This window comes from Electrona antarctica (assembly GCF_951216825.1).
Source record: "Electrona antarctica genome assembly, chromosome: 23".
Lineage (NCBI taxonomy): Eukaryota > Metazoa > Chordata > Actinopteri > Myctophiformes > Myctophidae > Electrona > Electrona antarctica.
Genome location: NC_136804.1, coordinates 28,883,526 through 28,898,483, shown reverse-complemented (window position 1 = coordinate 28,898,483; position 14,958 = coordinate 28,883,526). Strand labels below are relative to the sequence as shown.

Here is a 14,958-nt window from a genome sequence, read left to right as displayed (position 1 = left end):
TGTACATACTCATTTAAGAGAAGTTTGCAATATTGTATTAACAATATTGCAAATATAAGGTTCTGAATAACAAACTTTATGTAATTGTCTTAATATTGTTTAAATAATAAATAAACAAATAAATAAGACTATTTGCAAAAGGGAAAACTGTTATTATATTATTATCGATAAGTGAATACATTATCTGTTCAAGTTTAAGCTTTTAACATTAAAATATCATGTGGTTCAACTTACCCCTCGACTTGGATCAACTTACCCCTTACCTGGGGCAAATTGAGCCACATGACCACTTTTTTTTTTTAAATGTCATATTGTCATGGCCCTTTGTCATACAGTAGATGCTTACTCATCATTTCAATTGATAGAAGACATCCTGAAATATGGGTAGATCATTATTACTGCCATCTCATTTTGCCTTGCTTCATCTTACCCCGTTCTCCCCTACTGTATAAACTTAGATGGAAGAGCAGGAGGCTGAGGCGGTCTAGGGAGTTTGATAACAGGAGGCTGAGGCGGTCTAGGGAGTTTGATAACAGGAGGCTGAGGAGGTCTAGGGAGTTTGATAACACGAGTCTGAGGAGGTCTAGGGAGTTTGATAACAGGAGGCTGAGGCGGTCTAGGGAGTTTGATAACAGGAGGCTGAGGAGGTCTAGGGAGTTTGATAACAGGAGGCTGAGGAGGTCTAGGGAGTTTGATAACAGGAGGCTGAGGAGGTCTAGGGAGTTTGATAACAGGAGGCTGAGGCGGTCTAGGGAGTTTGATAACAGGAGGCTGAGGAGGTCTAGGGAGTTTGATAACAGGAGGCTGAGGAGGTCTAGGGAGTTTGATAACAGGAGGCTGAGGCGGTCTAGGGAGTTTGATAACAGGAGGCTGAGGAGGTCTAGGGAGTTTGATAACAGGAGGCTGAGGAGGTCTAGGGAGTTTGATAACAGGAGGCTGAGGCGGTCTAGGGAGTTTGATAACAGGAGGCTGAGGAGGTCTAGGGAGTTTGATAACAGGAGGCTGAGGCGGTCTAGGGAGTTTGATAACAGGAGGCTGAGGAGGTCTAGGGAGTTTGATAACAGACAGCTGTGGAGCAGGAGTCTGAGGAGGTCTAGGGAGTTTGATAACAGGAGGCTGAGGAGGTCTAGGGAGTTTGATAACAGATAGCTGTGGAGCAGGAGTCTGAGGAGGTCTAGGGAGTTTGATAACAGATAGCTGTGGAGCAGGAGTCTGAGGAGGTCTAGGGAGTTTGATAACAGACATCTGTGGAGCAGGAGTCTGAGGAGGTCTAGGGAGTTTGATAACAGACATCTGTGGAGCAGGAGTCTGAGGAGGTCTAGGGAGTTTGATAACAGATAGCTGTGGAGCAGGAGTCTGAGGAGGTCTAGGGAGTTTGATAACAGACAGCTGTGGAGCAGGAGTCTGAGGAGGTCTAGGGAGTTTGATAACAGGAGGCTGAGGAGGTCTAGGGAGTTTGATAACAGATAGCTGTGGAGCAGGAGTCTGAGGAGGTCTAGGGAGTTTGATAACAGACAGCTGTGGCCAATATGCTGAACATGAAGAGTGAACAGTGTTCTCTATCGTATCGAGACCGTAACTCCACCCAAAATGAAATTTCCTTTGCATATTGTTTCCTCATTCTATTGTAATTATTTTATCATGTTGTACTTTGTTTGTATACTTTGTCTACTGTGAAGCACTTTGGTCAATTTCGGTCGTGTAAATGTGCTAAATAAATAAGGGTTGATTGATGATTGATTGATTGATTTTGGACATGTAGTCTAAGTAAATGAACAATTTCTGAAAAGTTTCAAAAACACCAGATCTACCAATTAAGCTCTCAACATGTCATGGTGGTATGTGTTGAGCTTGTAGATTGGCTTTTCTTTTTTCTTTTAAATAACTCACACATAACTTTCACCTACAGGCACTGTTCTCAGAACCCGATCTGGGAGAGCTGTAATTAAACCTGATAGACTTGCGATAACCTGAAAAAAGACCTAAGAAAGGAGCTTAAAAAAGGAGCTTAAAGGACAGAGAGAGAGAGAGAGAGAGAGAGAGATGAAGATGAATTATCTGATGAAATCTGTGAATCTGTGAAATTAAAAAACTGTCACTGTTATATTGAAAACCTGAAGTTACTTATAGTCATGGGAAGTTTTGAATATTGAGGGAATTGTTGAGAATTCTATAAGGTTTAAAGGAGCATTCAGTGATTTGGGTGATTTGGAAAAAACCCGGTCCACCCGGTAACAAGATGTGCACATGCACACGCTCTACAGTGGGGGAAGTACAACAGACCAACAGCACGTGCACCAATGCCCGCCCCACTCGATCATGATTGGAGGAAGGCCCCTCTCATCCTGATTGGATGAAGGCTTTGCCACTCAAAGCCCAAACCAAAACTAGGGTTTTTTTTTACCCCAGGGGCTCACTGGGGACAGGGAGGAACTCCTTATATGGTCAGCACACTTTATAGTAGGGAGGATTATCCAAAAAATAAGAAAAAATAAGTGATATTTGAATTAAGTGAAATCACTGAATATACCTTTAAGGATAATTAGAATTTATATTGAACCCCGTCCGACCGGGTCGCTAGACCCATAGGCGAGTTGCCTTGTCGCACGTTGCGAACGCAGTCGAAGCCCTGTTCACCCCCGTGCGTGGCGCCAGGCCCCCTCTGGCACCCCCGTGGTGCCGGGGCCCCTCTGGCACCCCCGTGGTGCCGGGCCCCCTCTGGCGCCCCCGTGGTGAAGGGCCCCCTCTGGCACCCATGTGACGCCGGGCCCCCTCTGGCACCCATGTGACGCCGGGCCCCCTCTGGCGCCCCCGTGGTGCTGGGCCCCCTCTGGCGCCCCCGTGGTGCCGGGCCCCCTCTGGCGCCCCCGTGGTGCCGGGCCCCCTCTGGCGCCCCCGTGGTGCCGGGCCCCCTCTGGCGCCCCCGTGGTGCCGGGCCCCCTCTGGCACCCATGTGACGCCAGGCCCCCTCTGGCACCCATGTGACACCGGGCCCCCTCTGGCGACCCGTGGTGCCCCCATGGTGCCGGCCCCCCTCTGGCGCCCCCGTGGTGCCGGGCCCCTTCTGGCGCCCCCGTGGTGCCGGGCCCCTTCTGGCGCCCCCGTGGTGCCGGGCCCCCTCTGGCGCCCCCGTGGTGCCGGGCCCCCTCTGGCGCCCCCGTGGTGCCGGGCCCCCTCTGGCGCCCCCGTGGTGCCGGACCCCCTCTGGCGCCCCCCTGGTGCCGGGCCCCCTCTGGCACCCATGTGACGCCGGGCCCCCTCTGGCACCCATGTGACGCCGGGCCCCCTCTGGCACCCCCGTGGTGCCGGGCCCCCTCTGGCACCCCCGTGGTGCCGGGCCCCCTCTGGCGCCCCCCTGGTGCCGGGCCCCCTCTGGCACCCATGTGACGCCGGGCCCCCTCTGGCACCCATGTGACGCCGGGCCCCCTCTGGCGCCCCCGTGGTGCCGGGCCCCCTCTGGCGCCCCCGTGGTGCTGTTCCCCCTCTGGCACCCCCGTGGTGCCGGGCCCCCTCTGGCACCCATGTGACGCCGGGCCCCCTCTGGCACCCATGTGACGCCGGGCCCCCTCTGGCACCCATGTGATGCTGGGCCCCCTCTGGCGCCCCCGTGGTGCCGGGCCCCCTCTGGCACCCATGTGACGCCGGGCCCCCTCTGGCACCCATGTGACACCGGGCCCCCTCTTGCACCCCGTGGTGCCGGGCCCCCTCTGGCGCCCCCATGGTGCCGGGCCCCCTCTGGCGCCCCCGTGGTGCCGGGCCCCCTCTGGCGCCCCCGTGGTGCCGGGCCCCCTCTGGCGCCCCCTTGGTGCCGGGCCCCCTCTGGCGCCCCCCCTGGTGCCGGGCCCCCTCTGGCACCCATGTGACGCCGGGCCCCCTCTAGCACCCATGTGACGCCGGGCCCCCTCTGGCACCCCCGTGGTGCCGGGCCCCCTCTGGCACCCCCGTGGTGCCGGGCCCCCTCTGGCACCCCCGTGTGTGGCGCCAGGCCCCCTCTGGCACCCCCTGAGAGGCAAGGGCCCCTGGGCCACGGCCCCACTGGCCCAATGGCAAATTTGTCCCTGAGGGCTGGCTATAGATGTACAATAAGACCTGTAAGGTCTGATGACTGGCACAAGCATACGACCACTCTTGTAGAATTGACTTCTGAATTATTGTCTCCACCAGGCCGAAGGCATGGGGAGAGAGTATGTTTTGCACTCCGTCCGTGTGTGTGTGTGTGCGTCCGTCCGTCCGTCCTTCCTTCCTTCCGTCCGTCTGTTACCAGCTAATCTCCGGCACCGTTGGCCCGATCCATGCCAACCTTTGCACACACACTCTCTGGATGCCAACGACGAACCTCTGCCCCAAATATTCCTCAACGGCCTGTTATAGCGCCACCATGAGGCTGATTTAGGCAAAACACATTTCTGTAGATTACTCGTACACATTTTATCCATACATCACACAATTCGGTATACACTATCTCCATAGTCATGTGATCAACACGGATCTGCACCATTTCCCATCTTCCTTCCTAATTGTCTAAGATTCGCTTCCAAAGCTCACATGATTGGTCCGTTTCGAACAAAATGCCACAAATCACAAACACGGTGTGCAATTTCCGTGAAATTATACACGCACTTTTCCACTAGGCTGAGGACGACATGACACAATTTATTTTCCAAACCAGCCTCATGGTGGCGCTATAACAGGGCAATTCCTGTTTTTACCTATAACTGCATCGATCTGTGTACAACTTTGTATGCGCACTCCCTAGAGGCCATGGAAAAACATTTTCCCTGCATCCCTCCACATCTGCCGGTTATAGCGCCACCATGAGGCCGATTTCTGCAAAACACATTGTTTATATTAGTCGCACAGATTTCATCCAAATCTCATGCAAATCGGTATACATGATCTCTGTAGTCATGTGATCAAGACGAGTCTGTTTGATTTCTCAGATTCTACACTGATTGGCTAAGATTGCCTTCCAAAGTCTTCAGGAGTGGCCCGTTTTGTACAAAATGCTGCACATGTCCTGCTCATCCAGAATTCTATCCTCAGAGATGCTATGAGTGATCTGGCTCTGCATTTCCTCAACAAAATGAAGAAAATTGTTGCAAAAAACAAACAAACATGTTTATATCACTCCTAATCATTTTGCCAAACATCACACACACTCCTATCCTCCTGGTGGAGACCTGTGCCCAGAAGGGCACTTTTTCTAGTTCTAAATGTTTGTCTGTGTTTTTGTTTTTATAATTCAAATGTTTATTTATTTTTCAAAATGGTTCAGAATATAGGTTTAGTACAGTGCAGCGGCAATATTACAAAACTCATGCATAGCCAGTGCCAGTCCAAGAAACAAAACAACAGTTCAAAAATAAAAACAAAGAACTGAATCCTGGTTCTGAAAGGTAAAATGGCAATGTTAATATTTTAAAATGTTCATTTTATAATTTAAAGTAGCCTTTTTTGCCGGGATAGGTGTTTTTGCACATTCCTTTTGTTATTGTTGTTTTCAAATAATTATGCTGTTCTCAAATGCTTAATCGCATATGCCAAGTCATATCTGCAACAAAGAGAGAGAGTGTGTGTGTGTGTGTGTGTGTGTGTGTGTGTGTGTGTGTGTGTGTGTGTGTGTGTGTGTGTGTGTGTGTGTGTGTGTGTGTGTGTGTGTGTGTGTGTGTGTGTGTGTGTGTGTGTGTGTGTGTGTGTGTGTGTGTGTGCGTGCGTGCGTGTGTGTGTGTGTTGACCCCCTGGTGACATTTGAAAACACATCACGAATGCTGACTTATCAGAAAAACAAGATACCCTAAAAAAACAAGATACCCTATCAGAAAACAAGATACCCTTTCTAAGCTTCTTCCTCATACTCGATATGCCAAGAGTTTTTAATGTTGTCTTTCAGGTTGTTTTCTTGTGCCTGAACACCTGATATAATGGGCCACCTTATTCAGTTGCTTTGCATACATTTACTGCTCTCAGGCAGTGTCAGTTGATGATGCTCTAGGAGTGGAGAGAAGTTCAGAGAACACTAATTTTCTCTCCACCTTGAGGGTCCATAACTACAAACCACATACTAAAGGCACGTGAAAATGTCTACTTTTGTATAAGCCTAGACTACATTTATTACATCGCAGAGGACAAATTCAGAGCAGACATGCATTTGTCTATGATTGAACTTTAATGTGAAATGGCCTCTTGTCTGCAGACAAACATTAATTTCTCATTGCCAGCTCTACCCAGAAGGTATACACAGTGTAGCTGACTACTGACTACACAATTCTTTGGCTGCGGTGGTGGTGAGGTAATTGAGGTAATTGGTGTAATTGTCCCATTCACCCCCATATGAGAAAGGGTGCCCACACTTTTTAGACTTGAGAGCTACTTTCAAAATTACCAGCTCAACCCAGATCTACCCACCAAAAATATATATAACCCATTGCTGAAAGTAGTTACGTATTAGACAAATGCACTTTTTTTCTTTTTTGTATACTACTGATGTTTGTGCAAAACGCTTTTGACAACTATTGCATTGTGGGTTTGAGCTGTCATTTTTTATGTCAATCCAATGAAGTCACCTTAATTCAAGTGGCAGATGCCAAAAATAGTTTTTTATTTATTGAAATTGTATATTTTAGGGGCATGTCATGTGGTCTACCTGCACAGCCTGTGTGATCTACTGGTAGATCACGATCTACCTTTTGGGCACCCCTGAAAGACAGTGTAGCTGACAATTCTGTGGCTGCGGTGGTGGTGAGGTAATTGTCCCATTCACCCCAATATGAAAAAGGGTTGAAAACCACTGTTATGTACAGTAATCAGCGGTGTTACAGGGAGCACAATGTGATTCATTTTTAATCCTAGAACACTAAACATGGGTGATTTTCACCCGGACGATTATATTTTTGCAATTTTCATAATGCTGCTGATGTCTGAGGTGGGTGGGTCTTTCAGTACCTTCATGATGCTCAGTGACATCATAATGCTGCTGATGTCTGAGGTGGGTGGGTCTTTCAGTACCTTCATGATGCTCAGTGACATCATAATGCTGCTGATGTCTGAGGTGGGTGGGTCTTTCAGTACCTTCATGATGCTCAGTGACATCATAATGCTGCTGATGTCTGAGGTGGGCGGGTCTTTCAGTACCTTCATGATGCTCAGTGACATCATAATGCTGCTGATGTCTGAGGTGGGCGGGTCTTTCAGTACCTTCATGATGCTCAGTGACATCATAATGCTGCTGATGTCTGAGGTGGGTGGGTCTTTCAGTACCTTCATGATGCTCAGTGACATCATAATGCTGCTGATGTCTGAGGTGGGTGGGTCTTTCAGTACCTTCATGATGCTCAGTGACATCATAATGCTGCTGATGTCTGAGGTGGGCGGGTCTTTCAGTACCTTCATGATGCTCAGTGACATCATAATGCTGCTGATGTCTGAGGTGGGTGGGTCTTTCAGTACCTTCATGATGCTCAGTGACATCATAATGCTGCTGATGTCTGAGGTGGGTGGGTCTTTCAGTACCTTCATGATGCTCAGTGACATCATAATGCTGCTGATGTCTGAGGTGGGTGGGTCTTTCAGTACCTTCATGATGCTCAGTGACATCATAATGCTGCTGATGTCTGAGGTGGGTGGGTCTTTCAGTACCTTCATGATGCTCAGTGACATCATAATGCTGCTGATGTCTGAGGTGGGCGGGTCTTTCAGTACCTTCATGATGCTCAGTGACATCATAATGATGCTGATGTCTGAGGTGGATGGGTCTTTCAGTACCTTCATGATGCTCAGTGACATCATAGAAGGTAGGTTTGTTTCCCTGCCCACATCCCTGGTTTTTTCTACAGGCAGATGTTCGGGGGAATTTCACCCGTGTTTAGTGATAGTGTTATAGAGAAAAATCCAATACACCCACAATGGACTTTTTTATTCTTTTCTTCACTGGACCATTCTCACATGTCTTAGGAATGGGTGGACGAAAGGAGAAGTTCCCAATTTCATTCTCTTTTTTTAGGAATATTTTAAAAATAATATGCACGTTTTTCACCGATTTTGCCCCCCCATGATAGGGTCCCCCCATGAAATCTATTTTTAGTTTTTTTGTGAGAAGTCATGATGAAATGTTAAAGAAGAGTACCTCATGTTGCCATGCATTGCTGTACTGCAATATATTTTGATGAGAAATATGTTTTATGGAATATTTTATATTGGGTAATATTGGGTGTTTAGTGATGGTGTAACAAAAAATATGTTTAGTGTTGTAGGGTTAAATAAATGAACATTTCAGAGATAATCTATGATGACTCGGTGCACCGCAGAGACTAAATTATACTAGGCAGCCTGCAGGCCGGAGCTAATAGTTTGGCCTAATCTAACTATAAATGACGTGTGTGTGTGTGTGTGTGTGTGTGTGTGTGTGTGTGTGTGTGTGTGTGTGTGTGTGTGTGTGTGTGTGTGTGTGTGTGTGTGTGTGTGTGTGTGTGTGTGTGTGTGTGTGTGTGTGTGTGTGTGTGTGTGTGTGTGTGTGTGTGTGTGTGTGTGTGTGTGTGTGTGTGTGTGTGTGTGTGTGTGTGTGTGTGTGTGTGTGTGTGTGTGTGTCTGTCTGTCTGTCTGTCTGTCTGTCTGTCTGTCTGTCTGTCTGTCTGTCTGTCTGTCTGTCTGTCTGTCTGTCTGTCTGTCTGTCTGTCTGTCTGTCTGTCTGTCTGTCTGTCTGTCTGTCTGTCTGTCTGTCTGTCTGTCTGTCTGTCTGTCTGTCTGTCTGTCTGTCTGTCTGTCTGTCTGTCTGTCTGTCTGTCTGTCTGTCTGTCTGTCTGTCTGTCTGTCTGTCTGTCTGTCTGTCTGTCTGTCTGTCTGTCTGTCTGTCTGTCTGTCTGTCTGTCTGTCTGTCTGTCTGTCTGTCTGTCTGTCTGTCTGTCTGTCTGTCTGTCTGTCTGTCTGTCTGTCTGTCTGTCTGTCTGTCTGTCTGTCTGTCTGTCTGTCTGTCTGTCTGTCTGTCTGTCTGTCTGTCTGTCTGTCTGTCTGTCTGTCTGTCTGTCTGTCTGTCTGTCTGTCTGTCTGTCTGTCTGTCTGTCTGTCTGTCTGTCTGTCTGTCTGTCTGTCTGTCTGTCTGTCTGTCTGTCTGTCTGTCTGTCTGTCTGTCTGTCTGTCTGTCTGTCTGTCTGTCTGTCTGTCTGTCTGTCTGTCTGTCTGTCTGTCTGTCTGTCTGTCTGTCTGTCTGTCTGTCTGTCTGTCTGTCTGTCTGTCTGTCTGTCTGTCTGTCTGTCTGTCTGTCTGTCTGTCTGTCTGTCTGTCTGTCTGTCTGTCTGTCTGTCTGTCTGTCTGTCTGTCTGTCTGTCTGTCTGTCTGTCTGTCTGTCTGTCTGTCTGTCTGTCTGTCTGTCTGTCTGTCTGTCTGTCTGTCTGTCTGTCTGTCTGTCTGTCTGTCTGTCTGTCTGTCTGTCTGTCTGTCTGTCTGTCTGTCTGTCTGTCTGTCTGTCTGTCTGTCTGTCTGTCTGTCTGTCTGTCTGTCTGTCTGTCTGTCTGTCTGTCTGTCTGTCTGTCTGTCTGTCTGTCTGTCTGTCTGTCTGTCTGTCTGTCTGTCTGTCTGAGGTCCTTATGATGTAACGTTTTATATGGAAAGCACTTTGGGTCAACTTCTGGTGTATATATTTATATTACTTCTGCCCCCACTCCGTCTCTCTCTCTCTCTCTCCCTCTCCTCTCTCTCTCTCTCTCTCTCTCTCTCTCTCTCCCTCTCCTCTCTCTCTCTCTCTCTCTCTCTCTCTCTCTCTCTCTCTCTCTCTCTCTCTCTCTCTCTCTATGTTTTTACATTATCATGAACAAAATAATATAGGCTTGCTATATGTTTTGCTTTTCCAAAAATAAATACATATAAAATAAATCTAAACTACAACTAAAATAAAATCTGTTGATGAGTGATGATGATGTGGACTGTGATGAGAGAGAAGGAAGAGGACACAAGTTGTCGATAGAGGGCTGTCTCATGTCAATCACAGTAAAACCCCTGTAAGAGTTCAAAGGTACCCCTTAGCTGTACAATATACAGTAAGCTATTATTAAGGAATTTAACATATATAGGGTGTATATTCCTTTGACCTTGTGTCCTATTGTAATCATATTGTACACTGTGTGATATTGTAAGCTATAGGCACAGGTTCACGTGTACTTAGTTGAATCTTAACACTGTCGTATGACAAGAATACATATTTTTCAGTTGAAAATACATCATGATTTAACTATAAATTTACCTCAAGTACATGTTTATACATTGTTGCCAATTGCCAAGTCTTCTTCCCACATTATGTGGAGTTTATATTATATGTATTATATATATATATGTATTATATTTAAAGCAACTTTTCTTAAAGACGCAACCCACTATTATGCAAGCAAGACATCCATGCTAGTTTATTTGGTAGAACTACACAGCCATGGGTGTTCACCTATAAATTCTCTTTTGTTCTCCTGCATAGTAATACGACAATAAGTCGTGTGTGTGTGTGTGTGTGTGTGTGTGTGTGTGTGTGTGTGTGTGTGTGTGTGTGTGTGTGTGTGTGTGTGTGTGTGTGTGTGTGTGTGTGTGTGTGTGTGTGTGTGTGTGTGTGTGTGTGTGTGTGTGTGTGTGTGAACTGAATCCTGGTTCTGAAAGTGGCAATGTTAATATTTTAAAATGTTCATTTTATAATTTAAAGTAGCCTATATGTCCTTTTTTGCCCAGCTAGGTGTTTTTGCACATTCCTTTTGTTTTCAAATAATTATGCTGTTCTCAAATGCTTAGGCCAAGTCTTATCTGCAACAAAGGTGTGTGTGTGTGTGTGTGTGTGTGTGTGTGTGTGTGTGTGTGTGTGTGTGTGTGTGTGTGCGTGTGCGTGTGCGTGTGCGTGTGCGTGCGTACGCGCGGCTGCGTAACAGTGACACTTGTCGGTGAAAACCAAACGCTATTTTGGTGCTCGGACACAGACAGCCAGGGACCCAGCCAGAGACACACATATAGCTCCGCAATTGGAGTGGTTGCACCACTCAAAAAAACACAGAGGGTTTTGTACTAGCTAGCATTAAAAGATCCCAGTTTCTCTGAAAATAAATTGTCCGTACCGGCTTGATGAATACTTGCATGCTATACCTGCTAAAATGATGCAAACGAGAAAGCCTTTCGGCTTTGTGGGGTTTGACTTTTTACTGGGGCCATTTCCGAATTGCAGCGACCTGTAAGTATTATTTTAGAGTGGTTTTGAAAGAGTAGGGATTCACACTTCTTTATGGCTGTTGTAGGGCATTCCAGATTTTGGTGGCATCCAGCCCCTCTACCCCTGAGCCACCAGTGCATGGCTCAGGGGTAGAGGGGCTGGATGGTAACCGCAAGGTTGCCAGCTCGAACCCAGGCTCCCCCAGAGTTGGTGTCGAAGTGTCCTTGAGCAAGACCCTGAACCCCTAATTGCTCCTGATGTGCTGGTTGGTGCCTTGCATGGTTTCTGCTGCCATCGGTGTGTGAATGAGTGAATGTGCACGCACAATCTCTGTAAAGCGCCTTGGATAAAGGTGCTATATAAATGCACCATTTACCATTTACCATGTGATTGTGGACTTTGGGTGGCATGTGATTGTGGGACTAGGCCCATTGAAAGTTATCTGTTATTGCAAGAATTTATTATTATTATAGTTAATTATTATTCGTAAATACCGGTATTAGAATTACTTCCTTCCCTATCCTTCCGTCATACTTCATAATGTATTGTGTATATTGTGTCAGACAGGAAGTTGTGGTGTTAAATAAGATACCTTACCGCAAGTTAGGCGAAAAGGGGTTCCACCGCGTCTCAAGCTAATTAGGCTGGTGGTAAGCATGAGGAAGTAACCAGTGTTGCCTTCCCGGTTGGCGGTTGGATGGGAGCCAGGATACCATGATATATAAGGGCCACATCAATCTGAAGAGAATCAACTCTTTGAGAAGAGAGGCAGAAAGGCAGAGCAACTGAGACATCATGAGAGCTATCGCAGTCTTCTTGCTGGTGCTGGGTCAGCTGGCTCTCTGTCAGGGTAAGTCACTGACCTCAAGTCAACTCTCTAAATCTCCTGTCAATATGCATTTTCAATCTTTAATTTTAGTTTTTTAGTTATGAAGTACATTATTTGGTTCAGATTTTTCATCCAATGGTAATTATCCTGATGTTGTATTCCTCCCAGGTGGTTGGAGATGCACCCAGGGCCCATTGCTGAACGAGGCATTGGCAGCGCAGGTTGATGCCAGCCTGGGACAAGCGGTTGCTACAGACACAAACGGGCAAGCCTATTCTCTGAGTGGCGATTACTGGAAAGCACTGCCATATGCCAACCTGAAGCATGTCTCAGTGGGAGAAGCAGGGATATGGGGGATTGATGCTTCAGACCACATCTACAAATATGTGGGTGGCAGCTGGGCCCTAGTTCCAGGTAAACAAAACATTTTCAACTTCAGCTCCTTCTCTGTACATCAATCGTAATTAGAAATAAAATAAAAGTCATCACATTTGCAAACAATCCTGGGAGATGTACTTAATCTCTTCTCTCGTTGTTTTTATCATTGCCTTTAGGAAGCTTGATACAGATTGATGCTGGAGGCGATGGTTTTGTGGTGGGAGTTAATGCAGGAAACCATATTTACTGTCTCGCGAGTGCTTACACAATGGGCTTCAATGGTCATAGCGCTGTGTCATGGAAGGAGGTAGGAGGAGGACTGAAGTACTTCAGCTGTGGCCCATATGGATGCTGGGGAGCCAACAGCGGAGACGCAATCTACTTCAACCCGGTAAGAGTTTTGGGTTACACTATTAACTATGACTAATTAACTAACTGTACAGGGAGAAATAAAAGCATTCAAACAATACTATTTAAAAAAACGTTTTAATTCCTTCCAATAAAAGCAACTTTTAAAACGTGATTTCAAGAGTAAATATCATATGGAAATTGTCATTTAGATGGCTCTGTTATCCAAAGCACTTTACAATGAAGGCAACGGGATTTTAGGCGGCGGCCTATAGCCCATTTCAACAGATACAATTACAGTGCAGATTGGAAATGAGCATTACGTTCATCCATTCATACAGCAACAGTGGAATCATGTTTTAAGCATCTGCATTTTGTTCAATATTGTTTTATATAAAAAGCAACACGAAAAACACCAGCATGTCAGCACATGAAGACATACAGTAACATAATATCACATAATAATGATAATACTAAAAAAAAACACAAAAAGTAACAATAAGATAACAATAAAATAATCCATTATTCACACAAGATATAATAGTAATCATCATCAATTGTATTTCCCTAAGTTCAGCCACATGTATTTATTTATAACATATTCATTATTATATGCACAATGACATTCTTTGGGCTATGAAGATGAGTACTAAATGTTGATGTTGTGTTTCTCTTTTTATATATATATTTATATATATATAGCTCACGTCTGCAGCCACCTGTTCATTCTCAGGCTGGCAGCACATTTCAGGATCACTCAAAATGATTGAGGTGGGGACTGACGGCAACGCCTTTGGGGTCAACAGTAGCGGTCACGTTTATCAAAGGTGAGTCTTTTTTTTTTGCAAGGATGAGGGTCATAGGCCCGGGTATTAAAATTATCGTATAGTTGTAATACAATCAAATAATGTATACATTTATATTACATTCAAATTGCTCTTGACTTATATAGTGATAATAGCCATTGGGCTCCATCTTGCGCCACCTCTTACCCCTTATCCCTAAACAAGTTATTTGCCATTTTTTACTATTTTAAAACATTTAAAAATAGTTGGGGGGGGGGGGGGGGGGGGGGTTTCACCAGCAAAACAAAAATTCAAGTTCAATATAAATATAATATAATAAAGTTAATCAGGAATCAGTACATACTGTATGACCCTGCAATAAATCAGAGATCGGATATCGGTCATAATTTTCAATATCGTGCATCACAAAATTTGTATAATGTATTTCAACTATGCAATAACTAATACGCTATGATCCTGGCGTATGTAAGTATAGGTTACCGTCAGTCAGTCAGTCAAAAGTGACCAGTAATTATGGTAATTGTCGGTATAAGTCATTATAAAAGGCTTGAGAGCTTATAACTGTATACCGTTATGGAGCAATTTGTTATGTATTCATATTTTACCATATAAGTCATTATGAAATGCTTTTAGTAATACATTACCCACAGTAGTATAAGCAGATTATAATGCATTATACTGTTTAGTGGCCTGTTTAATTACTTCAACTTTTTGAGAGGAGGTGTGCTAATCAATGTCACATTTTGTTAATCCAGGCTGTCTCTCTCTGACAACCCGATCATTTACGGCCTGATGTGGAATCATTACCACAGGCACGAGAAGTCCATGTTTACTGTAATCTAAGCTAGGCTGCTTAACTTAATTTTGTGCTAATAATGCGGCAACGGTATAGGTTTGAACATTGTGGGCATCATCAATATGAGCACGTGCCCTCCTCCACTTAAAAAATGCTTTCTGTTGACACGGCCTATTATAATGTGTAGACATTGGCTTGTTGTGCGACTACAGTATACCTCCATGTACCCAATACCATGGTATGTGACTCTAATATTTATACATCAATATTGTGTCCTAACAGAACTGGCATTACCAAAGAACTTCCGCAAGGGAGTGGTTGGCACTTCATTCGCTGCTTGGGGACCATGACACAAGTCTCCTATGATCTCGGTACCATTTATGGTGTGTCCACCACTGGAGTCATCATGAAGGCCACTGCATGAGGTGTCCGCAGTGCAGCAGACCTACTGTTCTCTTCTTCTGACAATCAAATAATTCACACATTTTGGGGGGGGTAGTAGGGAATGTTTCCTTGCCGTGTAACCTGTCTTTTCTGTAAACTCTGTATAACCCTGATGTTAATTCTCTCTCCTGTGTTTAATCAATCAAATAAACGTATGAATCATTCAATAAACTTCTATGCATCATTA

The 14,958-nt window shown here is 45.6% G+C and overlaps 2 protein-coding genes across 3 annotated transcripts in view; both read left to right on the top strand.

The window, feature by feature from the left end:
- The window catches only part of LOC306916743 (uncharacterized protein), a gene marked incomplete at its 3' end in the record, with an annotated part of 106,618 nt that overhangs the window by 77,948 nt on the left and 13,712 nt on the right, over positions 1-14,958 (top strand). The window lies entirely within an intron of this gene.
- Positions 1-14,958, top strand: part of LOC306916505 (uncharacterized protein) — an 18,256-nt gene extending 3,298 nt beyond the window's left edge. Inside the window, exons 1-5 of one of the 2 annotated variants that reach the window (XM_079494395.1) lie at positions 11,930-12,020; positions 12,168-12,413; positions 12,554-12,768; positions 13,428-13,552; positions 14,610-14,958. In XM_079494395.1, the coding sequence (XP_079350521.1) occupies positions 11,966-12,020; positions 12,168-12,413; positions 12,554-12,768; positions 13,428-13,552; positions 14,610-14,751 (783 nt within the window). In that variant the 5' untranslated portion in view covers positions 11,930-11,965 and the 3' untranslated portion in view covers positions 14,752-14,958. Of the gene's footprint in view, positions 1-11,929; positions 12,021-12,167; positions 12,414-12,553; positions 12,769-13,427; positions 13,553-14,609 lie in introns of those variants that run through there. The other variant, XM_079494394.1, reaches the window with a different exon arrangement.